This window comes from Neophocaena asiaeorientalis, unplaced genomic scaffold (assembly GCF_003031525.2).
Source record: "Neophocaena asiaeorientalis asiaeorientalis breed wild unplaced genomic scaffold, Neophocaena_asiaeorientalis_V1.1 scaffold828, whole genome shotgun sequence".
NCBI classification, from domain to species: domain Eukaryota; kingdom Metazoa; phylum Chordata; class Mammalia; order Artiodactyla; family Phocoenidae; genus Neophocaena; species Neophocaena asiaeorientalis.
In genome coordinates, this window is record NW_020175443.1 from 2,108,236 (window position 1) to 2,121,929 (window position 13,694).

The window sequence follows — 13,694 nt, forward strand, 5'->3', positions numbered from 1 at the left end:
TAATGAAGTTGAAGTACTAGGAAGAGACAGACCTCATGCTCAGTCCACAGAGCCAGGTTTGGTTGAAAAGCAACCTGCTTTCTTGTGTTCCTGGAAGAATATAGGGCAGGGTGGGCAGCTCCAGGTTTATAGGCTGCACCCTTAACACTCAGGCTCTTTTCCACCCTTGTACTCAAAATCCACCCATCTTGCTCATTTCACCTGTGAATCAGAGAATGGCCTCATTATTTGACCCTCTAGTATGAAGTCAGAGTAGCTTTGCTGGCCCTAAATAGACAAGTATCGAGCTACTGGGTGAGTTAACTTGAGCTCGAGATTTGTCACCTCAGATTGGTGGGACTAAAAAACCTTAAGTGAGGAAAGGGGACTTGAGGCCATAGTTAGAGTATTATAGTAGAATCCTTTTCTCCAATGTTGTGCATGTAGTTAAGATGAATAATTAAAATAATTGTGAGTTGAGGAATGAAGTAGAACACACAAAAAATCAGTTAACACAGGCACCAGAGTCTTTTTTTTTTTTTTTTTTTTTGTGGTACACGGGCCTCTCACTGCTGTGGCCTCTTCCGTTAAGGAGCACAGGCTTAGGACGCTCAGGCCCAGCGGGCATAGCTCACGGGCCCAGCTGCTCCGGGGCACGTGGGATCTTCCCGGTCCAGGGCACAAACCCATGTGCCCTGCATCGCCAGGCGGATTCTCAACCACTGCGCCACCAGGGAAGCCCCGGCACCAGAGTCTTGAGGGAAGTTTTATATGGAAAAAAATTATGGATTGAATCAGAACTCTAAGGCCCCATTTTTCCCTATAGGGGACTTTGACCTGGAGAACAGGAAGGCAACAAACCGCTGACTTTTACCCCAATAAACAAATAGTTTTCACTAGGTGGGTTTAATTTTAGAAATTGTACACCATCATCTGGTATTAGCCACAATCAATACTACCTGTAAGGTCAGCCCAGCCTGAACTGGCCCATTGGGGTCTTTAAGGCTCAAGAAAGAGGGCCATAGTTTCCTTCTCCCAAATGAGAGTTCAATTCCATAAGTTTTAAAGAAAAAACTTAAGATAATTTCCCTAAAAGAACCTAGTGAAGAGGAAGGGATTCAGGAAGAAATAAACACAACAGTGCCATTCACTTCATTCACACACTTAGCATATGCAACTTTAATCAACCAAAAGAAAAAGTCCCAAATGTACAAGTGAAAAAAAGTCCAAACTGATGACACAGGCTTAACTAATATCAGCTACTTTTATGTACAGCTGTATAAGTTCAAAAAAGCTATCCTATATGTATGTACAAAAGTTGTTTATACACAGGTCTGTACATAAGGGTCTATACATTTATTTCCTCAGAACCCTTAAGGTGCCACCTTTTGGTGAAGACACCAACACTTCATTCACATATCTTACAAAAAAAGACTGTTTCCTGTATTCAGGACTGACAACACTGCATCCTGTATTCACACCATGTAGGCTCCACTCGATTGGTTAATAAGTTCCTTCCATCATAATGCAGACAACACCAGGTGCCTGGGTGCCCTTAAACAGCTTCGCACAGAGTGCTACAAAGTAAAAGCCCATAAACCAACATGAGATGAGGAAGCAGAGTCCTGACCAGGGTGCCACCAAAAGGTCCAGGCTTAGACAAGCCTGCTGCCCTGCTCACTGTCGGTACTCCAGTTCATCTACACTGACGACTTTGGCGGGCATGGAGGGCAGGGGCTGCTGTAGCACATCTGAGCCAAACCATTTGGCAAGGCCCACGGGGGAGCTGCTCCTCTGGCTGGGGCGGTGCTCTAGTTGGGAGTGCACATGAGGCAGGCCTGACCGGCTGGGCACATTCTGAGGCGTCGTCTGAACGCTGACAGCAGCTGCCTGGGAACCAGACCCTGGAGGATGAAGAACTGTGGCGATAAGAACGTTATCATTCAGAGCACAAGGAGGGGAGGTAGTTCTCTAGCAGGCCCTGCTTCACTCAAATCCTATCCATGAAACTCGAAACAGAATTCTTTACCACGTGATTGATTCTAGGCTTCTTTAGGAAATTCCTTTGCAAAATGCCAGAAGACAGTACCTTAGAAAGCTGAGCTATTCAGAAGCAATCCATATTGAGAGCCCATCCTAGATGACATGCCCACTACCTTCCCAAGACAAGCAGAAGCAATGACATAAGCTGGTGAGAGAGCATCTACTCTCGGCAGTCCCTATGCTGAATCTGTCAGAAGGATTCTCAGCCTCCTCTCCTAAGAGGCAAAGGGACAAAAGAAAAAAAAAAAAAAGCCAGAGCACACCTGGCTCTCCCACTGTCTTCACAGGAATTCCAAATCCCACAGAGGTCAGTTTACTTCATCCTATTCTCTGATTACACCCTTATCCCAGTCTTGCTAGGGTAAATGGTCAGTGTCATTTTATCCCCTTCACTGGAAACTGGTTCAAAAACTTTAAGCCTGAGCCCATCCTCAGCTCACCTGGCCCATTTCTGAACTTACCTGAGCGCTGTAGCTGCTGTTGCATCATTGCCAGATGCAGAGGTGTCCCAGGACGAGGGTTTAGGAGAGGGTGACTAGTGGCAGGTAAAGGGTAAAAGGGTTGACCCAGGATTGGGCCAGATAGTCCCTGTAAATGAGTCAGGTCCATCCCAGGAGGAAGCACACCTATTGGGCAGAAAGAAGAAACTGGTGAGAAATAATCTACCTGGAAATTTTCAAGCCTGACTATACAGTTTTGCTAATCAGAAAGTTTATTAAGAATGAAGAATGCTCAATGCTAGGTTCCAATCTTTTAATTGACTAAAGGATAGATCAGATTGGACCCACTGGTTAAAATGGAAAAAACCCAGTAACATCTTTTTAGGGATGAAAAAACCATCAGTTCTAGCAACTGTCATCATGCCAGGTCAGAAACTCACCAGCTTGGAGCAAACTTGGAAGATGCTGTGGATGTACTCCCTGGGCCAGCATCCTTTGGACCAACCCTGGGTGAAGCTGGTGAGCAGGCCGAACGATGGGGACATGGGGGACAAGGGGGACTTGGTGGACAGGGCGGAGAAAAGGTGTTCCTGGAACTGGGGATGCCAAGGTGGGTGTTTTTCTCCCAGTTGCTTTAGGTCGATAATCTTGTTCTTTGGTGTAACGACTGGTCTGTGATAGTGGGGTGGAACATGAAAACCGCTGTAGGGTTGATAGTTTGGGATTTGTAGTGGGAGAAGAGTCTCGATCAGCAGTGGGCACAAGGCTGGATGACAGGAGGTTCTCTGTAAGGATCCAGAAAGAGAATATTTTGGTATTGGCAAACTTTTCTCAAACACATTGTCCTCCCAATGATCCAGTAACTCACTTCTTAGAAAGCTCACAATCCTTATTTGATCCCCTCAACAGATTTAGAGGATTGCATTGTAGGGACCATCGTTTGGCCTTATGAACAGGCCTAGTCAAGGTCAAGGGTAGTTAAGGACAGACCTGGGAGTAGACCCCAAGTTTTCCAGTCTTCCAACACCTTGCTGCAAGAGTTTATTTTTGCTACACTCTAAAAAACCAAAGACTCTGAAGTTGTAAATGAGATAACTTTTAAGAAGCCCACATCTTTGTTCTTATAACCTTCCCAATCCAGGAATAGCTAAGGGCAAGCAAGCCTGGCATATCAGGTCTGGTGGTCTAACTCAGCAGGGCACCCTGGTCTGCCCATATGCCTGTGGTCTGCATCTGTGTGGGAGCTAGTCCTATCCTAGTCAGCTGCTTGGGATTAACATGCTTTTTAGTCTAAGGGGAAAATCAAGTGAGTAAAATTATGCAAATCCATCACAACAGAAAGCTTAAAGAGTAATTATAGTCTGGTGAAGGAATCTGAACTGCCTTTTAGTAGGACCAACAGGATTTCTTTTTTTTTTTTTTTCTCAGAAGCTTTCTCACAGGCAAAAAGCTCTCAGACCATACTCTAGACCTATGTAAACCTCACTCATTAGAATCTGTTTCACTATGTCCTTAAAATCCCAACTGTGCAACCCCTAAAAACCTTTTACATTTTCTACATATTTATAAAAGGTGCTCACACACCTCCTATATGCTTCACTCACTGCAGATTTTATTAAATGATTAGTCTCCACAGACTGGAGAGAACCTTTCAGAAATAAACCTGGTTGAACTTTTATTAATTTGCCAAATAAATGTACTAATAATTCAAGCCAAAATAAGGATCCTAAACTAATGCTTGTTCTTCCTAATACCAGCACTCATGCCTGCCACTGTTAAATTGGTCAGAATTTCAAGTGGCTTAAGTAACTGTGAGCTGGTCCAACCCTTCTCACTGTTAGACACAACTGTGGTCCAAAGCAACCAGGGGTCTTGCCCAGGGCTTTGCAGGCTGATGCTCTGTCACATACTTTATTGGGCAGTACATCCTCAACAGCTCTGCAGTACCTTCACTGGGCTTCTGAGTGTCCTCTTTACTGTCACCAAGAGCTGCTTTTCCAGATGCTGGCTCCTCCTTGCTTTTCTCTTTGCTCTCATACATCTTACGAATCACTGAGGTAGGAGTGAAGGAAGGAGAAAGCTGCAGAGAAAAACAGTATTAACACATTCTTTAAATGCCTTTCCTAATCAGCTGGCCAAACTACTGAAGCTGAAGAGTCCCCTTCTGGCTACACGTGGCAGAGGCCAACTCCAACGTTCTGGTCTCTAGCTGCTGGAAGAAAAGCAACAGGATGGGCCAAATAGGTGGTGGCCCAAGTGCACCATCCCATGCTCACAATTTCATCAAAACGTAGATTTAGCTCTAGCATAAAGGTAATTGAAGCATAGAAGCTTCAACCTACCTGTCTGCGGTGATGGGGATCTGCCTATGGCAGCCTCTGCTTCAGGATTAAGCTGGGAAGGGGGAAAGAACATGGCCAGAAGTATACCCTGCAACAGCAGCCCTCCCAGCTAGGAAAGGACATTTCAGCGACAACCACAGAACCTAAATTTCTCTATACTCGTAATGTTTCCCATCTTAACCTGGCTACCAGAAAATCCATAATTATGTTCTTAAAGGTATCCTCAGCCACCAGTACTCACTATTTGGGGTCATTTGTTCCCACCTCTTTATTGCCTACTTTTACATTGATGATTTTATTATGCATGCAACTTTTGTCATTAAACAATCCCAAATCCTTGATGACAGGAGACAGGGCATGAATTATGAACAGAAAAGCTCTTAGATCCTGCCTTCAGGGTGCTTAGTGCAAAGACCCACTTGAGGTCCTGAAGTACAGAGCAATAGTCTTTTCCCCTTATCAGCTTTGACTAGGTGATAAAGGTCTGTGGGGGGATGAAACCTAAAAAAGGTAAATAATGCTGTTACACGAGTCGGCTGTAAAACTTGACTTGTCACCACAAGTAAGCAAACCTCTCTATCCCAGCCTTAACTTGTATTGAGACCTGAATCTGAATTCGTGAACTCCCACCATGTTTCTCTGGACTTCCCATGCTCCAAGCCCAGTCACATCACCTCCTATCCTTACCCCTGTCCTCCCCTGCTCCCCACTCCAATTCTTCATTTGTTTGAACATATCACACCACACTGTATGCTCTGGCCCTTACTTGTCTATCTGCTGGAACACACTTTCCCCAAGGTATGGGCTTCACTAGAACTTAAGAATCCTGAGTTAGACTGTATCCTGAGAGGGGAGGGCCTAATAAATAGGCAGGCATAAAAGTCTATTAAATCACTGACTCCTGTGGAAGGCACTCAAGGATATTTTGGGGTACACAGTGATCCAACATAGGCACAACCAAACAGGGAGAAGCCTAGGAGTCATTCATAAAGGCAAAGGTCACTGACCATGCTTGTGATGGAGGCGGCTGGGGCAGGGGAAGAGGAATTCCCTCCGTGCACAGGTGCTGGTGACTTGGTCACTCGCGGTTGCCTGTGAACAAACCAGTTATCAGCGTGAGCCCCAAGCTACTCAAACTCCACGTTCTAAAACCACATAAAACTCAAGGCCAGCCTAGGAAGCATCCCATTTCCTTTCTTCAATTCAATTTCCCAAGCATTTCATAAGTGTCTAACATATGCAAAACCATGTGCTAAGTTCTGAGGAAAGACAAAAGCTTAATGATACATGGTCCCGGGCCTTGCAAGAACTCTCATCTAGTGGGGGAGATACTTACTAACCTAGGGCAAACAAGGAATGTCAATATTAGGGTACCAACAAAGTACAATGGGAAAATGAGGGGTAGAAGGAATGAGAGGATACCCCTACGATGCAGGGACTTTGCAAAAGCTTCTCTTGGAAGGAGCTGCATTGAGTGTGCCAATGATAAACTACAGACGGAGAACAATGATTCAGGTAGAAGGAACAGGTACAGGGACTCGGGAAGGCCTTGGGAATGTAGGGTTATCCAGGGCTAGTGTGTAGTTTACTTGCTGACTATTCCAGTGAGGTAGGCTAGGGAGGGCCTTTATTCTGTAGGGCAGGCTGTGCTCCAGAAGGCAGGGAGCAACACTGAGTAGTACAGTGCCTGGCATAGAACTGAGGCTCTGTGAGACACTGATTCAAGTCAAATAGAGCACCAAGACTTTGAGCTATTTTAGGACCCAGTTACATGAAGCATTCCCCGCTACTCCTGGTCTACACACAGGGTTGGTCCCAGGCTTCCCAAATAAAGTTTAAAAGAGCAGACTTCCCTTCTCTCCCCAGACATCCTACTTATTCTCTCTTAACTTGGACGAAAACAGGAAACAGTTGATGATGACATAAACAGGCTGAGACAAGAATGAACTATGTGAGCTCACTGGCTAATCAAAGCTTCACTGCACTTCAGCCATGTCAGACCTTGTTCTGCAAAGGCCAAAGCTCCAAGTACAGTCAATGATTCTGGAAGTTCTCTGACTCATAAGCAGATGGGAATCCTAAACTCATGGCTTCTTTCCAGTCTGTACCAGGTAAGCGCCAGTGCTGCCACCCTGAGACTCTATGAGTATGACGACAAGGGGAGAGAGAGACAGTAGTACTCTGGGTGACTAAGAGGTAACCTCCAATCTGGTGGTTCTGCACGACCTATCATTTATTCCTTCTGATAAACATATTTAAGCACCTACTATGTGCTAGACACTGTTCTAGGTGCTGAGGATACAGCAGTAAACAAAACAAAAATCTCTGGCTTCATTACATTCTTGTGTTTGCAAGGTAGAGGGGTTACTATGGGCAGGGAGACAGAAAAAAACTATGCTAGAAGGTGATAGGTTCAATAAAAAAATAAAGCAAGGCAAGGAGAAACCATAACTGTTGGGGGACACAACTGTGTACAGGGTATTCAGGGAAGGCCTGCCATTTGATCTAAAAATTGAAGGCTCCACTGACAGTGACTTGGATCTATCTACCTGCTAGCTTCAAGTACGTCACATTTTAAAAACCTAAGTTTCTGTATCTGTAAAATGCAGTTCTTTACCCCATCTACCTCACAGAGTTGTTGCCAAGAGCAAATTAAATTGTGGATATCAAAAGTGCTTTGAAGGTCAACAAATCGTTACGTTGTAGAGAGAAGTCCAGTGAAGGGGCTTGGCAGACCAGTCCTGAGCTCTGTTTAGGCTGAGGGCTATAGATCAGATACATTTATGCAAGGGAATGGGGTACTTACTGGTCCCAATGTTTTCTGAAAGTTTCAACATACAAAACCAGCTAAAGGAAGACACTGAGACAGCAATTTTAATAATCACATCAAAACAAATACGGCTTAAGTACCAAATACTATATGGGGAAAGAGTACAGTGTTCAAGGATGCATTTTGGTGATAAAACTAAAAATATGAAGGTGGTGATTACTTTTAAAGACTGGACAATGGTCACTTCTGGAGAAAAGGGGTATTATCGGGATAAGGCACAAGGAGGGCTTCTGGGTAGCTAACAAGAGTTTACCTTACAATAAGCCATGCATTTGCTTCATGCAGTTTTCTGCTTATTTTATTTTACAATAAAAAAGAACAATATTGCTACCCTTTCCTCCCCAACTTATGGTTCATTTCATTTCACTACTTGTTGAAACTAGTGGAGAGAATGGGAGGAGAGTGAAGTCAGTAATCATTTGTTAACAGTTCTGACCAACAAACCTGAATCAAGGCACAGTTTGATACTCAACAAGGAATCTGAGGGGGAGGAAGCTAGGTGTAGTTTTACTTTTCATCATTTCATAAGCATAACTGCAAATAAGTAGCTATGCTAGCTATATCTGTAAAAACGAATCCGCTAAATGAAAAATATAAATAAAATTATATAGGATGAAAAGCCTATGCCCCTGCACTAGAATTCAATCATACGATTTCCTCTACTGAACATTCAGGAGATGGAACTGTCACCATATACTGTATAATATATCAGTGTGTAAAACAGAAGTTATACTATGGATAACTAATTTGCAAATCTCCACAAGGGTAGGATTAATAATTTACCTGTTTCTGAATCCATCTCTGGTTCTGTCCACCTGTGGTTTGCCAAAACCAGGCTGGTAGAAGTTTGCTGCCTGCACTGCAAGGTCATGTGGCAGGGCCAGTCCCTCCAAAGCTGCCTGTTGCAATTCTAGCTGGCTCATCTGCTGAACAGAAGTGGCAGAGGGGGGTCAGCAGAAGAATGACAGTCAGTGCACTTTCTACAAAGGTCTCTCTTTGCTCTTTTGGGAAAGGTATGTTTAAGCAGCAGCTGAGAGAAATTAGATACTGCAAACCTGACTAAACTATGCTGCCATCCACTGAACAGAATTTTAGCTATTTAAGTATGACATAATTTCACCAATTTTCTAGCCTTCACTGAGCTTGAGTTATAATTCAAAACCACTTCCAAGCATTGCAGCAATTTAATTCTCTATCCCACAAGCAACAATAAGGGTAAAAAGCAAGCAACAGATTAAGTTTGAGAAAGAGCTCAGCCAGACCTGGGCTGTGACAGGGCTCATGGGCTTGCGCATGCCTTGGAATGGATCTCCGAGAAGCTGCTGTGGTCCTGGTGTGAAACCTGTTGGGAAGGTTAAAGATTCAGTGCGTGTCAAGATAGCACCTGTCCCTCCAAGAGGCATTATCACCAATGCGTGCTGCTCCTCGCTGAACACCATCTCTTTCAGGAAGTACTGATTTCCTGGGCTGATGATGTCTCTCTTCTTCTGTGGACCTCAATCAGAGCACTTAATGACTCAAACTGCTGGTATCTATCTTCCCAGCTAAGCTGTCAGTTTTGTTTCTTTCAGAGCCGAGACCTCTATCTGGGAGAGAATAGCTTTTCTAGCCAGTGATTTGGCCCATTGCAACCACATCAGCTGATACCAAAGCAGAGGCCAGTGCTCTGAGGTTCATACTCTTTCCATTATATCTCCCTAATTGTGGAAAGATTACAAAAACTTCCTCTCAAGGTATGACTGGCAGGGGCCAGAGTAGCCAGCAGCCTAAAGTGGTCGCAGGTGCAGGAACACTGAGATTGTGTACAACACTTTGCTAAGACAGCTTTCTGGAAGTGCTTCTTCCATTCATGTTCTGAATCAGCCACAAGACCTCCCAGTTGGTCGTGTACAACTTCACCAGGTTGGTGGAGAGCCACTACTCTGACTTCTCTATTAAGGAAAAACCTACGGAGCCAAATTAACTTTTCTAGATTGAATTCCCAAAATAAGGAAGATGACTAAAAAGCTGGATCCAATTTAGATCACCCTCAAGAGAAAAAGTACAAAACTTCAACATGAACCTATTTATCTAGAAGGGCAGCTGGATAATACACTGTCTTCCACATCTGTGTCCTTACCACCCCCTGAAAAAATCATAACAAATTAACACATTTCTTTTTAAACTCTTCAAGGATACCCATGAAAAAGACTTTGCCAGTTTTAAGGGAGAGGTATAACCTAGGGGAAGGGGAGGGGAAATGATAACAGATAGGCATCTACGCACAAAAGCATTTACCAATTGGTGATGGTATTCTGGGACGAAGATAGTCTGCTGAGGCTGCTCTCGTCTGAAACACCTGTGACAAGGGAGGAGAGGGTGCTCTTTGGCCCAGTAAAGATGTTGTAGGCTCCAAGCTCCCCATAAGGCCACTCAGAAGATTGGAAGAAGCAGGTCTCTGAACAGGTGGACCCAGAAGTTCCTAAAGGCAGAAAAGTCAAATCCTTGTGAACAAACCTAGTTCTTCCTCCTAGTCAGAGGTTGCCAATGATGAATCTCCCTCCTGTTGCACTAAAGGACTTGGCACATATACGTTCAACAAATTTCTCTGAATGTTCAGCTACCAACATTTCCTTTAAGTTAGTGCTACAAATATAAGTTAGATACTTTAAATTTCCATAGAAATTGCAAACCTGCAAACTGGAAACCAAGCGCTTACTTCATCATCTTTTTTAGCCACCTACCCACCCCACATTGAGATTAACAAGCGACACAGAACTATGTCAGGCAGCAACATCGTATCCTTCGTTGCCGGGCAACATGGATCATTCTCTAAGGCCCAAAGGTGGACCACTACACAAAACCAGTTCGGAGGACTACTGTTCAGGACTCCAAGGCCTCGGTATAAGATTGTGAAGTACCTGCAAGATGTTCTTAGGGACAGGCTGGCTTGGAATCTCAGCAGGGGACATCAAATGGCTTTCAAGCGTTCGCTAAAAAAATCAAAGGAAAACTGGTTTTAACCTTCTTACATACTAAACTTATTGATTAATTGGGGACCACCACAAGAAAACATAAAAACTCCCCAGGGAGTTGGCACTTAACAGCAGAATGATGTCCATATCACAGAAAAGTCAGATCAACTTGTTCCACTCTCTCATCACACAGGTCCCAAAGATCTCGGAGCAGAAAGAATTTTCACATGTACATGCAAAGTCCACTCAGAGACCCTCAGACAAGGTCTTTTCTGTGGTAACCCTAAGTCCATTTTACTATTTCTAACACTGTGACCAAAAGAAGGGGAAAAGAAAATGGTGAAACAGGGGAACACTTATTTACTGAGAAGCCACAAGTAGGAAATTTTGATAATCTATAGATTTTAATTTGAGGCAACCTTTGCTACCCATTGTCTTTAACAAGATTTATAGACCATAGATGGTACGAAAAACCTAGTAACAACATGTGAGTTTGGCCAAAATTGTTATATTTCAGAGTTTCATATTTCAGGAAATTTAAACTATTATTTTTTAACAAGCTACTCCAAATGGGTCTCATATACAGGGCAAAATTCATATCCTCCACTTTTAGCTCTTTTAATGCAGCAGCAGTTATATTTTGCATCGAACTTGTATTACCTCTGGTGCTTCAGGACATCCTTGTGTCCATTTAGCTCTGCCTGAAGTGCTTTCTCTTTCAGTTTCCCTTCCACAAGCTGGAACTGCCAAGGTCCACAGCAATGTCCTCGGGAGTGACAAATAGTCCAAAGATATCCAAGTGTTTCATTGCTGGTTTTGGAATTGGAACTGACTGTAAATGATTTTAATAAGATCTCCTCAAGAGTCATTTAATTCCGTTTAACAGAAACAAATAGGCGGGCTTCCTTGGTGGCGCAGAGGTTAAGAATCCGCCTGCCAAGGCAGGGGACACAGGTTCGAGCCCTGCTCTGGGAAGATCCCACATGCCGTGGAGCAGGCCTGTGCGTCACAACTACTGAGCCTGCGCGCCACAACTACTGAAGCCTGTGCGCCTAGAGCCTGTGCTCCACAACAAGAGAAGCCACCGCAATGAGAAGCCCGTGCACCGCAATGGAAAGTAGCCCCTGCTTGCCGCAACTAGAGAAAGCCCGCGCCCAGCAACGAAGACCCAACACAGCCAAAAGTAAATAAATAAAATAAATAAATTTATTTAAAAAAACAAATAGGCAACTTTATACTACATGGCTTACCATATTTGGAGGATAGTGTCTACAATTTAATTTGAAATAGAGTTTAGACTGAACCAACATGTCCTATTTTGGGGATAAACAATATGATTGAACCAAAACAGAGGCAGATCAGAAATAGTATACATAACACAGTCACAGTAACTAAAAGCTTGGAAGAACTCCATGACTTAAACAACAATATGCAAATCAAGTAATATTTTGGGATAATGCCCGGTGCACTTATTACATTATTTTCTTGTTGCTTTCTTTTCTAGGTTGAGTTTGTGTTACTCTTTGCCTAGCACCTTAAATTATATCATCCATTCCTTTATGCGTGTGTTTGAGGCTCATTCCCTCAGCTGAAGCCAGATATATTTCAGAGCACTGAAACCCCAACATCATCATACCAGTTATCCTCACAACTCCGGGTCAACTGTGTTAATATCAAACCCTAGAATCATATCTGAAAGAAGATGTTCAAAAGCATCAGGTAAACTGTTGAATTCCCCTGCTCCCATTTCTTTACTTACACTAAAAGTGGCTATTTACAAGATTTGACCCCTACCACTGTAGTCAGCACGTAATCACCATGACATAAAGGTACTGGGTTGACCAAAAAGTTTGTTTGGGTTTTTCCGTTAAATCACAGAAAACCCCAAATGGACTTTTTGGCCAACCTAATAACAAGAAAGCAGAACAGGATAGTTTGCAGTCCTGTAATCTGGTCCTCATTTGAAAGCATTTATATCTAGTAATTCTTTGCATGGAAATTATCTAAAGCAGCTTACAAGGAACATTCCCCTATTACTGGCATGGTGTGGTCAGATACACAGAAATAAGTCTATCTTATACCTATCTGAGATGCCTCCTTTCAGAGGCAGAGAGTCAGGTAGGTAGGCCAGGAACAATGGCGTCTGTTAGGATCTAGCACTAACAGCTGGTCAGAAAAGAAACATCAAAAGTCAGCTGCCCTCCACTGGTACAAGGCACAACGAAACAGCTACTTCTCCCATGGTTAACCTATAGCTCTCAGACAAGAAGGTGTCAGGAAAAACAAGAGGCAAAACTCAGTTTGGTAAATTTGCTATAACATAGCAACTAGAGTATGTCTATGTTTTTATTTATTATTCAGATTTACCATTTCCCTTTCACTCTGTATCATCAAGGGTTAGCAACAGTAACACATAGACCATGGCTGAGAGACGCCCTCTAAATGTGTTATGACAAAGACCAGTATGTGCTACACACCTGCATTTACTGACATGCAGTCACCTTGTAACCCACACACCTGCATTTACTGACATGCAGTCACCTTGTAACCCAACTTCATGTCTAAAGGTGTTTTATAAGTTTGGAGTCACAGCTTTTTTTTATTAGTAAATTAACAGAATGCAACTGTCCTGAAAAATTCATCTTAGATACTTTACAAATGATATGTATACCTGTCAACTGCCCAATCAAGAAAGCAAGTAATCTCAGGTATCTGGGAGTAATTAGAAGTTGTGAAAAGATTTTACTCTAAAAATATGGTAAGTTACTTTAACTTAAGAAGCTGAATAAACAGAAAACCTTCTCTGGAGCTCATTCCAAAAGGTATGTTTACACCTTTTTTTTTCAGCAGTGAGTTAAGATAAGCAAGTTATGTCTGAATCTTTCAATCGCTGTACTGTCATGCACAGTAACTACAGATTAACCACAAGCCTGCTTTTTCAAGTAACAAACAGTACAGCAATAATTAAAAAACACACAAAAGTAGCAAGGACCAACTGATTACTAAAGAATTTCCAACTTACTCGGAATACCTTTTTTAAAAGCCATTTATTGGGTGGGAAGTGGAACAAAAGAGGAAAAAGGAGAAAAGGTTGGGGTTTCTGCCG

General features: G+C 43.1%; 1 protein-coding gene across 5 annotated transcripts in view; it reads right to left on the reverse strand.

Moving 5' to 3' along the window:
• Positions 1 to 1,130: 1,130 nt before the first annotated feature.
• The window catches only part of EIF4ENIF1 (eukaryotic translation initiation factor 4E nuclear import factor 1), a 42,716-nt gene continuing 30,152 nt past the window's right edge, over positions 1,131 to 13,694 (reverse strand). For 3 of the 5 annotated variants that reach the window (XM_024767979.1, XM_024767975.1, XM_024767980.1), the window contains exons 11-19: positions 10,535 to 10,606; positions 9,912 to 10,095; positions 8,897 to 8,976; positions 8,418 to 8,560; positions 5,812 to 5,896; positions 4,410 to 4,542; positions 2,903 to 3,247; positions 2,484 to 2,648; positions 1,131 to 1,898 (exon numbers count right to left, since the gene is read on the reverse strand). In XM_024767979.1, the coding sequence (XP_024623747.1) occupies positions 1,657 to 1,898; positions 2,484 to 2,648; positions 2,903 to 3,247; positions 4,410 to 4,542; positions 5,812 to 5,896; positions 8,418 to 8,560; positions 8,897 to 8,976; positions 9,912 to 10,095; positions 10,535 to 10,606 (1,449 nt within the window). In that variant the 3' untranslated portion in view covers positions 1,131 to 1,656. The remainder of the gene's footprint in view (positions 1,899 to 2,483; positions 2,649 to 2,902; positions 3,248 to 4,409; positions 4,543 to 5,811; positions 5,897 to 8,417; positions 8,561 to 8,896; positions 8,977 to 9,911; positions 10,096 to 10,534; positions 10,607 to 13,694) is intronic. The other 2 variants (XM_024767976.1, XM_024767977.1) reach the window with 2 other exon arrangements.